Source organism: Saccharomycopsis crataegensis (genome assembly GCF_037102585.1).
Source record: "Saccharomycopsis crataegensis DNA, jcf7180000000073, whole genome shotgun sequence".
Lineage (NCBI taxonomy): Eukaryota > Fungi > Ascomycota > Saccharomycetes > Ascoideales > Saccharomycopsidaceae > Saccharomycopsis > Saccharomycopsis crataegensis.
The window spans coordinates 1,725,247-1,744,892 of NW_027043820.1; the positions used below are offsets into that span (position 1 = coordinate 1,725,247).

The 19,646-nt window shown below is 36.1% G+C and overlaps 9 protein-coding genes across 9 annotated transcripts; 5 read left to right on the forward strand and 4 right to left on the reverse strand. All coding sequences in view use genetic code 12, as the record gives it.

Moving 5' to 3' along the window:
• Nucleotides 1–1,373: 1,373 nt before the first annotated feature.
• Nucleotides 1,374–2,544, reverse strand: SMT3 (SUMO family protein SMT3; the record flags this gene model as incomplete). Its single annotated transcript, XM_064995110.1, has 3 exons — nucleotides 1,374–1,679; nucleotides 2,190–2,218; nucleotides 2,523–2,544. The coding sequence occupies 3 exons, from the start codon at nucleotides 2,542–2,544 to the stop codon at nucleotides 1,374–1,376; spliced, it is 357 nt and encodes a 118-aa protein (XP_064851182.1).
• Nucleotides 2,545–2,814: 270 nt separating this feature from the next.
• Nucleotides 2,815–3,423, forward strand: DASC09_015080 (uncharacterized protein; the record flags this gene model as incomplete). The annotated part of the gene is made up of 1 exon (XM_064995111.1): nucleotides 2,815–3,423. One exon carries the CDS (start codon nucleotides 2,815–2,817, stop codon nucleotides 3,421–3,423), a length of 609 nt encoding a protein of 202 aa, XP_064851183.1.
• A 430-nt stretch (nucleotides 3,424–3,853) lies between these two features.
• DASC09_015090 (uncharacterized protein) lies at nucleotides 3,854–4,993 on the reverse strand (the record flags this gene model as incomplete). Its single annotated transcript, XM_064995112.1, has 1 exon — nucleotides 3,854–4,993. The coding sequence occupies one exon, from the start codon at nucleotides 4,991–4,993 to the stop codon at nucleotides 3,854–3,856; it is 1,140 nt and encodes a 379-aa protein (XP_064851184.1).
• A 1,205-nt stretch (nucleotides 4,994–6,198) lies between these two features.
• PSP1 (Psp1p) lies at nucleotides 6,199–10,104 on the forward strand (the record flags this gene model as incomplete). The annotated part of the gene is made up of 1 exon (XM_064995113.1): nucleotides 6,199–10,104. One exon carries the CDS (start codon nucleotides 6,199–6,201, stop codon nucleotides 10,102–10,104), a length of 3,906 nt encoding a protein of 1,301 aa, XP_064851185.1.
• Nucleotides 10,105–11,262: 1,158 nt separating this feature from the next.
• VTC1 (Vtc1p) lies at nucleotides 11,263–11,634 on the forward strand (the record flags this gene model as incomplete). The annotated part of the gene is made up of 1 exon (XM_064995114.1): nucleotides 11,263–11,634. The coding sequence occupies one exon, from the start codon at nucleotides 11,263–11,265 to the stop codon at nucleotides 11,632–11,634; it is 372 nt and encodes a 123-aa protein (XP_064851186.1).
• Nucleotides 11,635–12,044: 410 nt separating this feature from the next.
• On the forward strand, nucleotides 12,045–14,555 carry SEC6 (SNARE-binding exocyst subunit SEC6; the record flags this gene model as incomplete). Its single annotated transcript, XM_064995115.1, has 1 exon — nucleotides 12,045–14,555. One exon carries the CDS (start codon nucleotides 12,045–12,047, stop codon nucleotides 14,553–14,555), a length of 2,511 nt encoding a protein of 836 aa, XP_064851187.1.
• Nucleotides 14,556–14,817: 262 nt separating this feature from the next.
• Nucleotides 14,818–15,522, forward strand: DASC09_015130 (uncharacterized protein; the record flags this gene model as incomplete). The annotated part of the gene is made up of 1 exon (XM_064995116.1): nucleotides 14,818–15,522. The coding sequence occupies one exon, from the start codon at nucleotides 14,818–14,820 to the stop codon at nucleotides 15,520–15,522; it is 705 nt and encodes a 234-aa protein (XP_064851188.1).
• Nucleotides 15,523–15,687: 165 nt separating this feature from the next.
• CAB4 (putative pantetheine-phosphate adenylyltransferase) lies at nucleotides 15,688–16,755 on the reverse strand (the record flags this gene model as incomplete). Its single annotated transcript, XM_064995117.1, has 1 exon — nucleotides 15,688–16,755. The coding sequence occupies one exon, from the start codon at nucleotides 16,753–16,755 to the stop codon at nucleotides 15,688–15,690; it is 1,068 nt and encodes a 355-aa protein (XP_064851189.1).
• An 808-nt stretch (nucleotides 16,756–17,563) lies between these two features.
• Nucleotides 17,564–18,529, reverse strand: DASC09_015150 (uncharacterized protein; the record flags this gene model as incomplete). The annotated part of the gene is made up of 1 exon (XM_064995118.1): nucleotides 17,564–18,529. One exon carries the CDS (start codon nucleotides 18,527–18,529, stop codon nucleotides 17,564–17,566), a length of 966 nt encoding a protein of 321 aa, XP_064851190.1.
• Nucleotides 18,530–19,646: the final 1,117 nt, after the last annotated feature.

Genomic DNA, 19,646 nt, shown 5'->3' on the forward strand with positions numbered 1-19,646 from the left:
ACGTAAAAAAATTGATAAAACACCTTTGTGTAGCTCTAAATGCAAATGACATTTGGCAAAATGAAAAATTTCTTTGGAAGTATTAATGCTGAAGATCATAGCTTTATTGGTTAACAGAGTGCTATTGCAAGAGAGCTTCTTTGGCCAAACCGCTCATTTTTTAAGAGATGAAATATCGGAAGAAAAAGAAGTGTTTGTATCGTTTTAACATGACAAGTCGTGAAAGCTTCTCATCAAATGCCTTTAATATCTATAATATACATTCGAATCTCGTTTGGTAGAAGCTTTATTCTCACAAGATACGTTCATTTCTCTCATCTTTGATTAGTTTCACTCTATTGACGCGTTCATCAAACACGTATATCACCGAAAAGACATTTAAGAAAATAACAGCTAAAAAAAAATAATCATAAATTTATGAAGCAATACCCTCGTATAATTTTCATTATTTCCGTGGTTATACCTATTTAGCTTCCCAAATCATTGGGAAGTTCTAATGTATATAAAATTGATAGAGAATCCGTTTAAGATACGATTCTAGAGTCTCCAATATAAAGCAAAGATAGGAAATCCTCTAGCTGGTCTCAATCTAACAATAATTTAAAACATGGCTACTTTTCTTGACTTCTAGGTAAGTGGTTTTGATTGTGATAATTATTTACAAAATATTGGCAATACCATGCCAAATAAAACGCGTCATGTAGTTTCATTACTTCATATGACACATAGATGTGTTATATATCGTTTATAAAATTTTACTTAAATTTCTAATGTGTATTCAATTTTCTAATCATCGTTTTATTTTCCGGAACAGACTTTATAAAATTGAGAGGAAGGAACGCAACGTCTTCCCTAATTTTGCGAAATACTGAACTAAGCGACACAAATTATCATTCGCAGTTTATATTAAATCTTTCATTCTCATGAAGGGAAATTTTGATTTCAGTGTAATTATACATGATCGTAAGATTGTTTAGCAAAATAAAGACAAAATCAAAACCATTCCGTCCTCAGCTTATAAGCTGAGTTAATTACACAGAAAGAGATTTTTGATATACAATTTTGCTCATCCAAAGCCTATATTAATAGATAGTGAAGGGTGTTGGAAAATAGACCAAGAATCAAAAAAACTAAATAAACAATCAAAACTAAATTACATCAATTTTATCTTTTTTGTTTGGCCGCACTTATTAATCTGAATTATTAGATTAACAAAAAAAAAAAAGAAAAAAAAAAACAAACCAAGTACCCAGTATAAGCAAAAATGAAATACTGAGTAAACTCACATCGTATCTACAATTTAACATTCACCACCAACAACTTCACATTTGACCAATTTATTGAATCAATGGGTAAAAACAGAGGCACTGCACTTAAAGACAACCACCAATTTGTTCACGATGGGCTTCGATGACATCACCATCTTCTAAATCCAAATCATCTGGGGTGTTTTCTGGACTGACTCTTTCACCATCACTCAAAAATCTCAAACTATCAAGTGATTTACCTTGTCTTTTACAAAAGGCTTCCATCAATCTTTTCATTGGAGTGGATCTCTTAATCTTGAAGTAAATTTCAGAAGAACCATCACTGACTTTCAAGTTGATATGTTGTTGACCTTCGGCCTTGACATCTGGCTTGGCTTCAGCTTCTTCAGACATGTTGATATTATTAATTGGCTAAAACGATAAGAGTTAGTTAGTGATACTTTCTTCTACTCTGCACTATTACTTCCCTAGTAATAAGGAAGGAAAAAGAATATAGATTGATTTTCTTGGCAATCAGTGAAAGCCTTGATTGCAAATTTAGAGATGAAAACTACCATGAGAAACTATGCTTCACACAATTTCTTCCATTTGGTTTTCTGTGGCAAAAAACAAAAAAACAAAAAAATACTAGTGGTGGCAAAATAGGGACTCACCAAGAAGTAAAAACAATACTGATTCCCAAAAAGACTTATGAATGATATCAAATTTGGAACGTTTTTCTCAGGTTCACACGTTCATGATGACCTCCTAGAAAATTATGTTCTACAGTACCCATTTCACTCATAAACTTGCATGGTTAAACCGCGAGGTTCCGTCCCTTAAAAAAAAACAACCATCACTCTCTATTCTCTTTCCTATCTCTAAATTAGAATCATTAAAAATGGTCTGCCATATCAATACAAGGCAATACTTCATACGTACACTTTTAGTGTTTAATTTCACGGAACCTACTTAAAAGCTGATTTGACGATAATTTTTTTTGTATCATTTTTTTGGCGTCTTGTTTTGTGAAGTCAGGAATATTTTCGTGTCTTGCATATTCAATTACCCGGGTGTATATATCCGGGTGACAAATTCGACAAGGCAATTCCAATTCCGTACTGTTATTAATTGCCAGTTTCCCAGAATATTCGAGCTTAAACTTGGATCGCCTCAAAAATTGGCTTCCAATGAACTACTTTTTTTCTCCGGAACTTATTGTAAGACAATTTTCGTGCACGATTTATGCACTTTTTTATGTGTCCTTTCCAAGACCCCTACTAATTCGTTGTTTCATAAATTACAGATGTCTGTATTATCCCGTTTATATTATGCTTTTTCCTACAAAGCCTAATGATTATAATTCACTCGCTATTGAATACACAGACTATTACCGCGAATTAATACTACTGCTGTCTTGATTGATGTATGTAAAAACCACTAACCGCACGACAAAAACAATTTTATGGATTAAACAGAAAAATTTCCTATGCACTTCATCATGATAGAAACAATAATACACAAACATCCACAAACAAGTGACTATAATCAATACAATAAATAAAATATGAGTGACTCATACTCGCGGTATCAAAAAAAGCCTAAAGGGATTCATAAACCATCTTCCTCTTCCAATACTAACTCACGATCTTCTGATCGACGACTTGCTGCTGGCCGAGCTGCCGCTAGTTTTCTTCACGCTAATAGTGATACAGGGTTGTCACAGAAACTATCTGTGGTATCGCCCCAGTTTTCCTATGTACAATCTCAAAGAAATGCTCCTGCAGAAAAGGCCAAATACGATCCAAAATTGACGGTTGAGAGGAAGGTTGGTGATCATAAATGGCAAGACAAATCACTCTTGGAGTGGGATCCCAAACATTTCAGACTCTTTGTGGGGAACTTGGGTCCAGATGCAAATGATGAATTGTTATACCGATCCTTCGGAAAATATGAAAGCTTGTCAAAATGTAAAGTTCCAATGGATAACAAGTCAGGCCAAAATAAAGGGTACGGGTTTGTGGCATTTGTTAGTGCTGATGACTACTTTAAAGCGTTTAAGGAAATGGATGGTAAATACGTTGGCCAGCATCCCGTGAAGTTAAAAAGAGCACAGACAGAAATTAAAGTAGTAAAGAAGAATAATATTGGTAGAGGGAAGAAGAAAGGAATGTGAAATAGAACTTAGAATATGGATGCTGCCTTCTAAAAAATATGCTTTCAAAAAAGATATGAAGAAGGAAGCTCATTATCTCATTATGCGTTCGCCGCTTTGTATATTTCATGATTTCACATCCCAATTTTCATAATTTAGACCCCTATGTTCTCCCAGAAATTACAAAGAAGAAGTTCTTTTGCACATTCTGGCAGGATGAGTATCGACATTCAGGAGTATATTGAGCTTTTCAAATTACTAGTTACATATAGGAATACAAGTTGTGTTTTGTTTTGCGATTGATCTTGTAGTCATTGGATGTACTTAAGTACAATGAGAGACTGGGAAACTATCGAAGAGATGCCTTCAAAAACGCATCTAATCAAGACAACATCTAACATATATTGAACTAATCTACTCAAAGAAGAGAAAAAAGAAAAATCTACAACTATCAACCAAGCTCAAAAAGATCTTCAAAAGTTCCACTCTCTAAATTAAAAGCCTTTAGATCCAAATATTTCTGCTCAAATTCCTTGTCTTCCCCTTCACAAGACAATATCTCCTCTTCCCCATCAAACAACCATTGACAGTCCAACCCTAGTAGTCGCATTACATAGTACTTCTTCTTCCAGTGCACTAGATCCAGATTATAGAAGAGAATGATTGAATAAATCATTGCCTTACTGACAAGACCAGGCGGAAGTCCCCCGTAGCCAGTTCCAAGACTAGGAAGCACAAGGGTTGAAATAGCAGAACCGGCATTTGAAATTATAGCAGAACCGGCATTTTCTTCCTGAGATATTGTGTCGCTTTTTGATTTCAAAAATCTATTATGCTCTTCAACTGCGGCAAAAATATTCCAACACTGATCCACCACCCATCTGGTAATGTCAAGCGCATTATGCATTGGCAAATTATGTGGGGTTCTCATGGTAGGAGAAACCAAGATATATCTGCCTTGGCATTTTTTCCAAGCTGGTGAATTAAGATGGGGATGGAATAGTGTATGATGATGAGGATAAAGTTCTAAGTTTTCAAAATTTAGAAAATCAATAATTTTGGGGAGTTGCGGGGGTAAGTACCCGTTGAATGCTGATTTTGAAAGATGATATTGTATAATTCTCTGGGTTTGAGAAAAGGAGCCTTCTGAAGAGACTGCAGTTTCTTGATTCACTACACCAAGATTTGATGTTTCAGGAGCGCGTTTTAATTTTTCATTAGAGTTCCCAGAAGGAGTGAAATCGATTATACTATCACTGCTGTCATATTCTGGAGCAAAGAGCTCAGCGAGATACAAATCGTACCCACCATTCATATATCCGAATGAATTAGCTGGTGATACAAAACATGAGACTCCTAGATCACCTTCATCTTTTCCACAGTATTCCAACCCAAGATCTTGAACTCCACAACACTCTACACCCAATCTGATATCTAAACTATCAGCGCCCCGAAGGCCCAACTTTTTTCTGTATTGGAGATAATTGGAATAATGCGACTTCCAAAGCTTGCAATTTTTTGGATTTGTAGAAAGCAAAACAATGTTCATGATGTCCTTCTGTGTATAGCCTGGGATAGTAGCACCATGCATACGGCACTAATTTACTCTGATGGATCAGTTCTGAGTGTTACAGAGTGAGTAGCCTAGCCTAGTTTCGACTCTTCGAATTTGGAATATAAGTGCGCTTAGTACCACAAAACGTGATTCTTTTCATACATCATCAGTTATTTTAGTATACTGTTAAGAAGGCGGCGAGAATAAAAGAAAAATGGTTGTTTCTAAGCAGACATTAGGACACAATATTCTATGCTTACGCCCAGTAAAGTGGTTTATACCAGAATTTTAGTGTAACAATAATATGGGGCATGATATATTGCGGTGACATTAAATAGAAATCGATGCTTGCAAACCGATTTTACTCATTAGAGTTTGCAATTACTCCTGTTTTTCATTTAAGAAAACGCTGTTATTGTATTTGAAAATCCACTTGCAACGATGGTTGCCCAGCTTTGATGGTTTTCATTGGGAAGCTTGACCCATGTGTCAGAATGTACATAAATATAAATATACACAGGAGGCACCACTCACCACTGTGATGACGGCTACGGCATACCCACAACCTAAACACATAATTAATCCTGTGTATGCACGTCTCCCGTGCTGTTTTTTTTTTTTTTGTGTTGACATGAAAAATAAAACGCGGGGAACCGAGAATGAAAGGTCCTGGCATGGGGTCACCCTGCCCATGGTGTCAACGATTTCGAATGGAGAAATAAATCTGATTGCGAAGGTTTTTTTTTTTAGTGGTGGGGGGGATCATTCTTTTGTTTTTTTTACCTAGAAAAAATTGTGACAAGAACCCACAAGATATAGGTTTATTTATTATTAGATAGTTTGATACTGTCGCACGCCAATCAAACATAACACAAAAAGAAGTCAGCTTTTGACCAACACTACTGGGTGTTATAGAATAAATATCATTTGACACTTAGAGCTTTAGAGTTCATCTTTTGACAGCAGTAACGAAGAAGCACCAAAAGAGAAAGAAAGAAAGTTAAAAAACTGCTATTGACCATCGAACTGCCTTTCAAACACCCGACAGTCTCTTCTTCAACAGACTTTATTCCTAGTAGAGATATCTCCACAGTTCTGTGAGGGCGCATAAAACTCGAGGATAGGAAAGGAAGCAAAAGAACTTCAAGGTAATTACGGATCCATCACTTCGTCAATAGCCCTGTATTTCTGTCAACCGGAAGAACTGACAACAACAGGTTATTATATATCCAGCAATAATAATGAATATCATCAACCAACCCAATCTTGCCTCTGGGCAACAATACGCTGTCAAAAGTAATCGTGGGATAGATTTCCGAGATTCGACCCCGTTTGGGGCAAATATCGCCACTACTGCAAACGGTGCTTTTTCACCTTTGAAAAATTACGACTATGCTAACGGAAACAATTTCTTTAGTACCAATAATTTGAATGCCGATAGCTTGGATCCATCGAATATGAGCTCTAATGTTGGTAGATCTGAGTTTGCAAATAATAATATAAATATGGCTGAGGCTTCCCGACAATACGAGAATCAATCAAATTTGAATATAGGTGATACAACAGGAATAAACTCGCCAATAAACGGGAGTCCAGCCCTTCAGTATATCCAACAACCATCTCAGCAAGACAGTAAACTTACACACCAAAATGGGGGCTTGATTATAGAAAAAGCAAACATCATCAACGGATATAATGTACTGGGTAATTTAGAAGCCAATAATACAGAATCCAAAAAACAAGGTAATTCAGTTTCCTTGACCTCTTCGAATCCCTACTCCTCTCCCTATAATAGTTTCAACTCAAATACAATGCTTCAAAATAACGGCAACAATAATGGATACTATACCAGAAGTAATAGCATTTTTGAATATAACCGTTCTTCGTCAATTACAGAGTCATTAACAGCTCCTCCAGGACAACAATCATTTAATTTGGGTAATAGTGATATGTATCCCTGCTCACCTGCCAGGTCGGGAGCTACTGTCATGAATGATGAAATCCTTGATGATACCAACTATAATTACAAACCTTCCTTCGATGTTAGTGGTAACAATGGTGGTAGGTCAGCATCTTTTTCACGTCCTCTTTCTAATGCTGACACAACAAACCCTAACACAGGTTCGTTTGCGATGAGCAACACCATCTCCTCAATGATGCCACATACTGCAATTGGAACAACTTTTGGAATTATTGATGAAGAATATGGGACCAGTGCATTATCACGCCATTCACAGAAAGGGATGGGGTCATATCTGCAGCGGGATTTTGATAGCGGGAATTTTAATGGTACCAGTTTTGGAGGAGCTTCTAGGTTTGATAGGTTTGGAAGCTTTAGTAGCAGTACCGGCACCGGAAGCTTTGGAAGAAGTCTTAGCTTTAGTGTTGCTAATAGTATGGCAAACAAAGATCAAGGGAATACACAAGAAAGAACCAATGGGATTCTTAACGACGATGGGCTTATGACTAATCGGCGAAACCTCAACAAAGATAATGATGCTGAACAGATGGTTGCAAACATGACCAATGACGCAAAGAATTTTAATCATGGCCCTCCAGGATTGAATTTGAGTTATTCATCTTTCAACCGCAAACTGCAAACACAACAAGATATGGCCTTTGGTGCTCCTCACTCTCAAAACGCGTCATTTGATGGTTCTATTTCTGGAAGTAATGGCCGAAGCTTAACTTCTCAAGGAGTACTGTTTACCGCTGATCGGTCACTTTCTCTCAGCAATTATGGTCTTCCGAAACCACAATATGTGGAGTATATTAACCCCAACAATAGTTACCCCGTCAAGGAAAATCAGGGTATGTTATATCCTAATAATTATAATGAGAGAAGACAGTTCAGTTTGAGTTCAAATAGTGCTGGAAATGCTATCTCTGCTCCACAATTTGGTCCTGGGGACACTATCACTGGCGGAAGTTTTGGCTCAAATAATGGGCCTGTTGACATGGGAATATCTCAGTCAGTATTATCAGATATGGGAGATAATAATGACATTAACAATATGAAAATGATGAGGATGAAAAATAATAATTATATTTCAAAATCTTTACCTCAACTGCAAAACATTACACCGCAGCTCCAAAAACTATCTAGAAGAAATTTGCCCTCGACTACCACATCATCACTTGGCCTTGAAAATGGGTTGCTATTAGTTAACAACCACATAATCACATCTCCTGAACTCCGTGCATTGTATAGAAGCTCTGATGGGTATTTCTGCATCGCAAAAGCTGAGAAAGTGTATAATGGCATTAAATCATTGTTGGATCCGATGGCACCTTATGCGCCAAGAGTGTCACAATTGGTGGGATTTCTCAAACGTAAAAATGATATTGGTGGATATGGACACGGAAATGGGCATCACAATGGCAATTCCAGTGGGAACACTGCTAATTTTGTTGGAATAGGGGACTCGTTGCCTCATAAATTCAAAAATATGTGTCTTGTATGTTCTAAAGCTGGTAAGATTGATGTCTTGACGGTATCTCCAAATAGCAATATTCTTCTTCAAAAGCATGATTTGGTAATAGTCGAAGGCGACCGAGGTAAGGACTTAGTTCATGTTATTGAGCCAACTATAGGCTTGAACTTTGTGGTTGTTCTAAATTTCTTGAAAAAGAGAGAACATTTGAAGAGTATGGGCGGCACTTCATCCAGTGGTCAAGGTAGAGGCGATAGTTTCGGCAGTGGCAAAAGTTCTAGTGGTAATTATAATCAAGATGATGAGCATGTGCTAACCCTTCCAGTTAAACAGATTCTAAGATTTGCTCTGGCTAATGAAGTCGGCCAATTGCCTTCTAAACTAAAAAATGAAATTGTGGCATTCAAGATTGCTATTGAAAAGTTGAATCAAATAAACATGAAAGCCAATGTCATGAATCGAAAGGCGAGTGTTCTGAGTCAATCTTCTTTTGATACAAGATCTTATGGAGTGGGTAAGCTTGGATCTCCAAACGTTTCTGGCTCTATATCTACTAACTCTAGTGCTGGGAATGATTCCAAACCTCAACTCGACTTGAAAATTTTCAACTCAGAGTACCAATTTGACAAGAAGAAGCTTATTTTTTACTATTCATGTGCTAAAAGGAATGATTTTCGTGATTTGATTAAGGAGTTATTTAAGATTTACAAAACAAGGATCTGGCTTTGTGCAGTGCTAAATCCTGATGAATTCAATTCTTACAATGAAGGAAATATTAGTAGCAGAAGGAATTTGGAGATAGAAATGGCGGAATATGCACATGAAAATCAGTTACAAAGTACTTCAAACAATGAAAATATTTTGGAATTTTCTAGCAACTCATCATTAGAATGTATGAATCCCTCATTGACTGCCAAAAACTTATCCGAAGTGGAAGATGGGGTCAATAGCTTCTCTGGTTCAAATATAATCCCTCCGAGCTCCCCAAGTCCAAACGAAGGATTATCTTCTTCTGTGAACTCTCCAGTATCGAGCGGAGCAGAATTGGTAACTTCTCCAAGAACCGCTGCTTCAACTTCAGCTACTAGTGGAGTGAATGACTCAGGAGCTGTGCATAGTACTGTTGCTACAAGCATATCTTCAGGATCAATCTTGGAAGATCGCAAGAACTCAGCGGTCAGTCAATTGAGTCTCAGCGATACCATTGGAATGTTGAACCTCACTGGGACTAGTGGTAGTGTTGGTGCTAGCGGATATAGAAAATGTAGCGTTTCTTCAATTCCTAGCTGGACAGGAGCAGTGGTAACCAATGGCGCTCCAGTGATTGGGAACCATTTAGTTTGTGACAGTAATAGTGATGTAATTTCCAGGAATGAATTGGGGTTGGGATCACCAAAAGGAATTAGTTCAAATCATATTGGCCCTGATGATACTAATAGCAACGAAAAACATGCGCAAACTGTCAAGTATGCAGGTACTTCTCCGCTGACATTCAAGCCAATATCTGACGCTAATAGCACCAAGCAAGTTAATATGGTACTTAATCTTGCAAGAGACCAACAAATATCCAACAAATATCAGGCTAGGATGAATAAAATTTTGTCGCTAGATGAAAACAATTTTAAAATGGAGGAAGTGGAAGTTGATGATTTTCATGCCCAGAATTTGCTAAACTCTATTGAGAATTTGAAGATCGATTTAAACATTCATTGATGTCCAGATAAATTTCCAGAGAGTCCATTTGATTTCTGGTTCTGCTGATCTCTTTTGCAATATATTATTGTTTATTTTTATTTTTATTTTTCTTTTTCTTTTGTTCGTTGTTTTTCTTTTGTGTTGTTTCTGGTATGGTTAATTGCAAATGTGATAATTTCTAATTCAGTGTTACTTGGCTCAAGGCTCGGATATGAATGATAGAATAGAACTCTTGTTACTCCCCCTGTTATTGCGGATTATTATGATTTGTCCTTCTTAACTGGAAGTTAGCATATCATGGAATCGGTTACGTCGATTTTTCATGAAAGAAATAAATCAGAATAGAAACTAAGCTAAAAGCAAACAACCAGCAATCATAATCATGATCATAAAGCTTGCATTCTCTTTCTATCTTCCAATAATGATCATAATAATGATGATGAAAAAAAAAAAAGATTTTACTTGAACATTTCAATTTCACTTGATATAAAGATTATTAAATTTCATGACGTGACGAAATCTCTGCTGTTTTTTATTATTTATTTTTTATGTTAGCTACTTTTCACTTATTTAGTGATTCAACAGGATATATGAACTTAGAGTTTATTACATTACTAAATGTAGACCATAAGCAAATAATTAATAGTCTCTAGTATCATGAATAAATATATAATCGAAAAATATATTAAAACACCACGGAAGAAATGATGAGAAATGAAAAGAAGCAGAATGGAACAGTCATGGCGATCCTCAATCTATTAATGTGCACTCCAGTTTCTTTTTGGTATGATGTAATTTCATCATCACTACTAGATTAAATCATTAAGATTCACTTCTCACAAATGTATCTAGCCTGAAACTATCCTAATGCTGATTTCTTTCCCGATTTCAAAACATCGTTCGATGTCGTCGTCGTTATCGCCACCGGTTGTCATGTTGGGGGTGATGTCCTCATTTGCGTCCACGCGCGCTTAGCACATCCCAAAGTGTCCCCCACGTGGGTGTGCGATGACTTGCTTGTTTGGGAACCCGCCTAAAAATTGCTGGTTTTTCACATTTCTCATATATAGATTTGACTGTACTTCTAGTCATCATCTTTACCGATTTTTCCTCTAGTACTCGCCGTGTCATAACAGCATTACCATCAACGAAAACAATATATAAAATCCATACATAATGTCATCTGCTCCTATGCTTCAGTCAACTCCAGGGAAAAGAATTGCCCTCCCGACTAGAGTGGAACCAAAAGTGTTTTTCGCTAATGAACGTACCTTCTTGAGTTGGCTCAATTTCACCATCATTTTGGGGTCATTGGGGGTTGGTTTGTTGAACTTTGGGGACAAGATTGGCAGAATCTCTGCGTTTTTATTCACTCTCATTGCCATGTTGACCATGATTTACGCGCTTATTACCTATCACTGGAGAGCCGATGCCATTAGAAAAAGAGGCTCGGGTCCATACGATGACAGGTTCGGTCCAACCGTGTTATGTTTCTTCTTGTTCGTGGCCATTGTCATAAATTTCATGTTGAGATTTAACTCCCAGTAATACTGAGGGTACCACAAATATTGTATATTGTACTCAATTTAACGACTATCTAATAAAAGAATGAAAAAAAAAAGAAAAAATGCAGGGTATTGGAACGTGTTTGGCATCATACAGCTGTATGGTTCCATCAAGAACTTCAATACATAATGTAGACAAGGGGACTGTAAACTCAATAGGATAGATAGAATTTGAATTGATGTGGGAGAACTATGCTGTTTGTTAATTTTCCTTGTTATGTATTGAGATCTCGATAGTCACATATGTATGATTATGCTGATTCGCGCATCTGTGTTGTGATGCTGTGCTCTCCATAGAAAAAAATAAAATCAAAAACTGATTTACTAACAACTCATCAATGTGGGTGGGCTTTGCAGCAAGATAAACACTGGAATTTGAAACCATAGCATCCAATGGATATAAGAATATCGGATCTGGCGATCGATAAGATCGCGTCTTTGTTACAAAATGAAGATGATTTGGTGAAAACAAATCAATTCAAAAAACAATTTGTTCAAGAAAAATCAACCATCGATATTGAATTGAGATCAACTTTCCAAAACCAAATCCAGACCACCATGTCTGGCCTTAAAACTTTGCAACAATCGCAGAATCAAATCGATAAGATCAAGTCGAATTTCAACAAGATTAGTAAAGTATCGGTGGAGAACAAACAATCAATTGAGAATTTTGAATTGGTGAATGAAACCAGTAAGATTTATGATTTTTTCAACAAGGTTAATAAGATCTATAACCATATTTTGCATTTTAATGATGAAATCAAGTACATCAATGATTTGATAGATCAAGACGTGGGAGCTCATGTCGAAGACAACGAAGACGATATTGAAGACAAAGTAATTATTGACACGGATATGACGCTACCTAATTTATTCAAGATTCATTACTGCCTAAACAAATTGAGAGATATGAAGGATCAGTTAGATGAATACGCAGATAATGTTTCCAATGATTACAAATCGATCATCACAAAATTATTTTATCCATTAAAATATGCAGTCATGAAATTTGATAAAATCTTGGAGGAAATCATCTCTATGTTGATTGAAAGTTGTAAAGAAAATAATGTTGAATTGATTTTGATCTTGATTAAAATTTTGGATGTCGAAGAAAGGGAGGATTTGAAAATCAATTGTACTTTAACAATTGTTGAGCATCGAGTATTGGGGTTGATTAAGAAGAGTATGGAAGATCAAGGGATGAAATACACCATTGCTTCGAAGATTGATGAAGGTTCTAATAATAAAAATCGTACCAACAATCCCCAAAAATTAAAACTAACTTTTCAACAACAACAAATTTATGACAAGAATTTTGCGAATATCAAGAACCAACTCATGCAAAACAATTCAATAACCAGATTGAAGCCAAGAAACTACTTGGATTGGTTTTTCAAGATTTTGGAAAAATCGGTTGCAGAAACTTTCAGCAACTGTGATGAACATTTCCGTGACAAAGCAAAAGATGAACCCGGTCTATATTTTGAAATATTGGATAATCTAGAATGGATCTTTGATGATTTAAACATGGTGAAAAACTTCATTGATATTAATTTAGTGCCAAAACGCTGGAACTTCTTCCAAAAAATATTCGATATATACACCAGAAATTGTCAGAAATTATTAACCAATATTATAGATATGGAACCAGAAACATTAATTATTTTAAGTATTTTGGATTACGATAAAAAATATGGCCAATTTCTCAAGGAGAGTTTGGCATTTAAGAAAAGTGAAATAAAATCCGTCATTGGTGATGATCAAAAGGAAAAATTGTTACAAGACTATATGGGGTTGATTGTGGGCAAGATGAAAGATTGGATGTTCAATCTCAAACGGACTGAAGAAGATGTGTTCATCAAAAGAGAAGCCCCACCAGATACCGACGAAGAAGGGTTACTCGGGTTCGAAGGTTCCAATGTGGTGTTCAGAATGTTCATTCAACAAGCCGATGTTGCCGCTGGATCAGGTCAAGGAAGAATTTTGGCTGGAGTTATTGGGGATTTCTGTACGATTTTAATTGATCGTCAGAAAAGTTGGAGCGGTTTAGTTCAGTCCGAAGTGCAAAAACTATTACAGTTTAATCATGAAGAATCCCAAGAAGAGGGCTTCCCAGGCGGTTTACTTGAATATATTGTAGCATTGGCCAACGATCAAATTCGTGGCGCTGACTTCATTGAGTCAATGAAATCGAAATACATTAAAATGGTCTCCAAGAAATACTCTTCAACAATGGACGAGAATTTGGATAATGTCGTGGAAGGTTTTATCAACTCATCCAAAGAATGTTTGGAAACTTTGATAGCCATCATGTTTGATGATTTGACAGGACCATTCAAGCAAATATTCACTAAGGAATGGTATAATGACAGCGGTCACCAAGCTAAGCAAATCTGTGATACTTTAATGGAGTATATTTCCGATATCCAACCGTTGATGAATCCGTTATTGTTTGATATTATAATTGAAAATATTGTTGACGAGTTATTGATCAAGTATTTGGGGGCCCTAGATAATAAACACATACACTCTAATTTCAGCAGTCAATCAAAGAAATTAAAAATCATTGAAAAAATCAAATTGGACGTTTCAATTTTCTTCCCAACATTCGACCAGTTCTATGAGGGTCTTGAAGGGAAATTTAGAATCGTTGAATATTTGATTGATTTCATCTACTTGGATAGTGAAGAGGAGATCGTTGAAAAGTTCAAAGAATTGGTAATTGATTTCAGTGATGTGCCAATCGATTTCATTGGTAAAATCATGAAGGCCAAAAAGCTTGATTCCAAAAAGGCGGATTTCATAATGGAAGAATGTAACAATGCTAAGAATGAGTACTTATCACAATTGACAGATCCTATCCCAACCTTCATGGAAAGGTTGAGTTTTGATAGAAAGAAATGATTTGATTTAAAATTTTTGAACTATAATGAATACTTTTATGCCCGCTATATTCTTCTTTGTAATCTTATCAGTATAATTCTTGTCACGGTTAAAATGGGTTCTGTGCTTTCAAATTCTAGCAATAATTTATGAGGGTATTACACCCCTATTTCTTACAGGGTCAAAAAGCAGCTTTTTTTTTATGGGGGAGGGCCATCACAAAAATTTGAAATTTTTATTATACCAATTAACCGCAACAGGTGTTACAATACCAGAAAGAAACATGGGAATTATTAAAAAGACCTTATTTGGTGCTACTTGCGGTGCTGTTGGATATGGATACTATCTCAGCAAGCAATATGAGAGTATTCCATTTTACCAAATTCCAAGACAAATGGAGATCAATAATATTGTGAATAACTACAAAACCAACCCAGATGAATTCTTTGCTTACTGCAACACTTATAGCAGCAAAATCAGACTAGACCCAAAGAAATTGACTACTGCTCAACCAGGGAAATTCCACACCGAAAAAGACGTGATCAACGAAATCTTGGTCAAGTTTTTGAATAATGGTTTTTATCAATTACAATTGCCAAAAGAAGTGGAATTGAAGGATTTGGATACAACAGAAAATAATTTTTCAATTTATACCCACAAGCCAAACTCTGTTGTGGTGAAAGTTGAGATTCCGACCATGATTGTGAATAATGTTGAAAAACTTTCTGATTGGGGGTTACCATATAGGACCAACAGTACTAGTTATCAAGAGATTTATGTTGAATTGAAGCCAGAAGTCAATGAAAAAACCCAGATCAATGAAACTTATAGTGCTGAAGTATTCTTCAGCAGTGCTGATTTATATAACAAACATAATTTTGATGGGAAAATTTTGCCAAGAGTGTTGTTGAGTGTCAACAGATTTTACAATAGATTGTTATTGAAGGCTGGTGTTGATAGTATCAGCGAAAGTTTGGGGATGGAATGATTCGATTGTGTGTAATGACCTTAATGAACAATGTGTAAATACTTATTCTACTGGAAAATAACAGATCCTCGTCAATTTGTAAGAATGAACTATACCAGTAATTCTCTAAAAAAAAAAAAAGAAAAACAAAAAACAAATAAAGCTAAAATGCTCAAGGAAACTTACTTATTCTTCCTTATCTACTTTACCCACTAATTTTTCAAATTCGTGAAACTGGCCTTCTCTGATAAATGTGCTACTGATCTTATCATCAACTCGTTTATCATCTTCGATTAATTTCACCACAAAAATCTCCAACTCATTCAATCCATTCTCTTTACGTTTATCATTGACCATCCCACCACCTTTCGCGGTTTCCTCGGTCACTAATAGTAAGTCCATATTCGCCACAAAGGCTGTTGGTCCATACATATCGTTCAACTCATGAATATTCACTTTATAATCATCATTTGGTTTCAATCGTTTGACAAACCCCATCACTGTATCATGTCTTGCTTTGTAGCTTTGTAAAAATTCATCAAATTTCTTTTTAGCCAACATTGCCGCGATAGACACCCCGATGATTAGAGAATCTGTGGACAAGAATGACCCAATCGACAACAAGATCTTGTGGCCATCGTGCAAATTATCAAAGGTGCCTCCCACACACCCAACCTTGACTTGTTTTACTTTATCATTGTTTTCATAAAATAACGTGTCTTGAACTTCGCCAACCATCTCATCTAATTCAAATGATTTAATGGTGGCTGAATTATTACCTTGATAATTGAATTGCTGGATTAATGACGTGATATTCTTGGTGTCTGCAACAATCAAATCAAAACCATATAATGGCTTCCCATCTTCTTTGTTTAAAGCATTGATATCACTAACATTGAATAACACCTGAGTGAAAATTGGGATCTGAATTGGACACCCGTACAGTTTTTGTAATTGTAAAATGATTCTTCTTGCCAAATCATAAAACCCGACCAACACATTCTCTAAGACATTCACATCATCAATTCTGGTATTAATATGAAAATAGAGCAGCTTGGTCAATTGGCTTTTAATCTGCAAATATTTCGCGAGTTTAGAAGTCCTATCTGGCTTATTGTTAATTTGATCCACTAACAAAGCTTGAGCTTCTCTGGTGATCTCACTTCGTAGCAATAGCTCAATGGTATTGGATAATATGGTTTCGTATTTAAGGCAATCATGAGGATCTTTTATTAGTATTACAGCAGATTTCATCCTAACCAGTGCTCGAGAGAAACCTGTCTGTCAATTGAGTATTCTTTGTTGATAAAGGTTGATTGCAATTATTGTGCCAAAAAAAAAAAAAAAAAAAAAAAAAATTGGGGGTTTACGACCCTAACAAAAAATCACTTCTTTTGAATACCCCAACTACTACAAATGATGAGAAATTTCAAGTACTGTTCCCACTTTTAATAGCAGATTGCTTCCCCCCGGTCCTTACAAAGATCAATTAACAGAATAGGATAGGATATAGTTTGAGAATTCGCAGTTATACATATATATAAAAAGAAAAGTTGCACACAAAAAAGGATTGAAAAAAGCCAAAAACTCGCCAACGCGTAGCTGATTCAAATGAAAAAAAAAAACATATGAACATGGCGAATTCAAAAAATATTGCAAAAGTATAAAAAAAAATAGAGGAAATTGGTTAGAAGACAGAACACTCAAGGAAAACAATTAGTAGCTCTCCATGAATATTTAGATCTTCCCACCTGTAAAACTTGGCTATTTGGCACCAGAAGAAAAAAAATGTTGAGCACCCTTAGTTATGATGACCAAAAAGCATTAGCAAGAATTAAAATAAAAAAAAAGTCACACAAATCAAAAAAAAAAAAACACCCAAAATTTAAAAACCCACAAAATAAATTATTATTTCAAAACCTTTGAATTTCTTCTTCTTTTCCTTCTCTTTCAGTTTGCAACATTGAATATCTCAAATTAATCAAAAAAATATTAAAATACACTCATAAAAATCTCTATTTTACATTTACTTCATTATTACCACAAAGGGGTTTTTTAAAACTTAAAAGCAACGACCCTTTTCCAAATCTTCAATTGTATCTTCAATTACCTCATCGTCATCATCATCTTCAACCAACTCAATAGTGGCATATTTGATCAAGTCCCAGCGACCCCAAAATGCAGCAACATCCTCGGAATCATCAGAATCAACAAAATCTTGCAAAAAATTCTTGGCTTTGATTAGACGATCCTTAAGGTTTTGAATCTTGATACTTTCCGGCTGCTGAGACACAGTCTTCTTGTTGGTATATTCAAACTCTGATTCATAATCTGTCAATTCTGTTCCATCAGTTTTGTAATCTGAATCATAGTCTGAGCTAGCAGCAGACATTGGAGTGGTTGGGAAGTCGGTGGACGCATCCATACGATTGTACATCCTTTCTTCAGCAAATGAAGTGGTGTCACAATAACGAGCCCAAGCTTCATCAATAGCACCCATCAAATAGTCAAAGCATCTGGCTCTAGCAGCTCTGTCAGAACTAGGCAAGGATTGACATTGTGGTACGATATTTTCACTGGCGAGAGGTATATTATTACTGATAACTTCATCATTATTGTTATTGATGAATTCTGAGCCGGTGGCGGCGCTAATAATTTTTGTGATATTGGAATTGGAATTTAGGTTCTTCAATACATTGCTTGAGTCAGCAACACATTTGCTATTTCTTCTCATAGGCTTGGAAACCACAGAGAGTCTTCTGTTATATGGCAAGGAGAACCGACGCTTTCTATCAAAGATAGATGACTCTAGCTGTTCTTGTTCGGCAGCAGAGTACTCATGTTCAAGGTCGTCCTCATCAGAAGAAGATGAGTAGTAAGCACGGTGGTGAGATGGCAAAGTATTCAAGAGGTGAAATCTTTTGTTTGTGACAAACCTGCTCTGTTGGCCATTGGTATTGCTGGTAAGTGCCTTCAGGTAACTGCGCTTAAAGCTCTTTGAAGAAAGGGCCTGCGACGACAATGCCATATTGTATATTATAGACGTAAGGTAAAAAAGGAGGGTTATGAACGTGTTTGATGTGCACGTGAATTAGTGGTTGCGAAGCTTTGGTACGCTGGTGTGTGGATGGGATGGGCAAAAAAATCAGAGCCGGAAAAAAAAAAGAAAATTTTTCAAAAGCAGGCCTCTGATTGGATAAGGATTAAATTCGCCACAAAAAGGGGGGGAACTCTGAACAACACAACTAAGTGGTCAGAAAACAACAAAAACGGCACAAAGATGACAAAAGAATAAAAGAATAATATGTATTCCTTTATTGGTAAGCTTCTGAGTTATGTAGATAGTTGTGTAAAATGTCGCGGTAGAACGCTTTTTGTCGTAGAAGACTTTTTGTTGAGGTGTTAACCAGTTATAAAAAGTCGGGTCTTCAGGGGTGGCGGAGATGGTGTTTAAGAAAAATTTGCGAGAGGGAGAAAAAAAAAAAAAAAGAAAACGGCAGCAAAGTTGAAGAAATAAATGGGAATTACTATTAAAATAAAAAGAAGGGGTGGCACATGTGCGGGTGATCATCCCGGGTAACTATTCTCCTGCAATCCGTCTCGGAGAAGAAAGTTCCAGAGCTTCCATTGCAGGTTGCTCATAAGTACTATGAAACACAAGCAGTAATAATGCTGAAGGTTTTATGAAACATGTCTCTATTTAATTAGCTATATCATTTGGTGTGGATATCCATTCCTAGAGGCTTTGCTTTCATGAAAAGATTTTACCCTACGCCATGCCCAAAAGTGATAGGGGGTGTGTTCCAACATTAGGGCTTGGTGCATAAAGATCGGCAGTCATGTGTGAGATACAGTATGTCCACATTCCTTCAGGACATTGTGCGTCACTGTCATCAAATTTTGCCTAACATTCCCAATTGACAAGGTTTGTCAAGTGCAATATGTCACTAAAAATAAGTTGTTTGATTGCTATTATGATCCCTGTAAGGTAATATTGATAAGGAACAACACAACATGAATATTGGCAACGTGTAGTGCGGGTTCCAGAATAAGTATCTCTGATTGTGGAAAATGTTCCAGTCTTGCTTTCTGGATCTCTTAATGTGAATCGTTTGTAAGCTTATGTCAAAGTCTCGCTTAGCAGA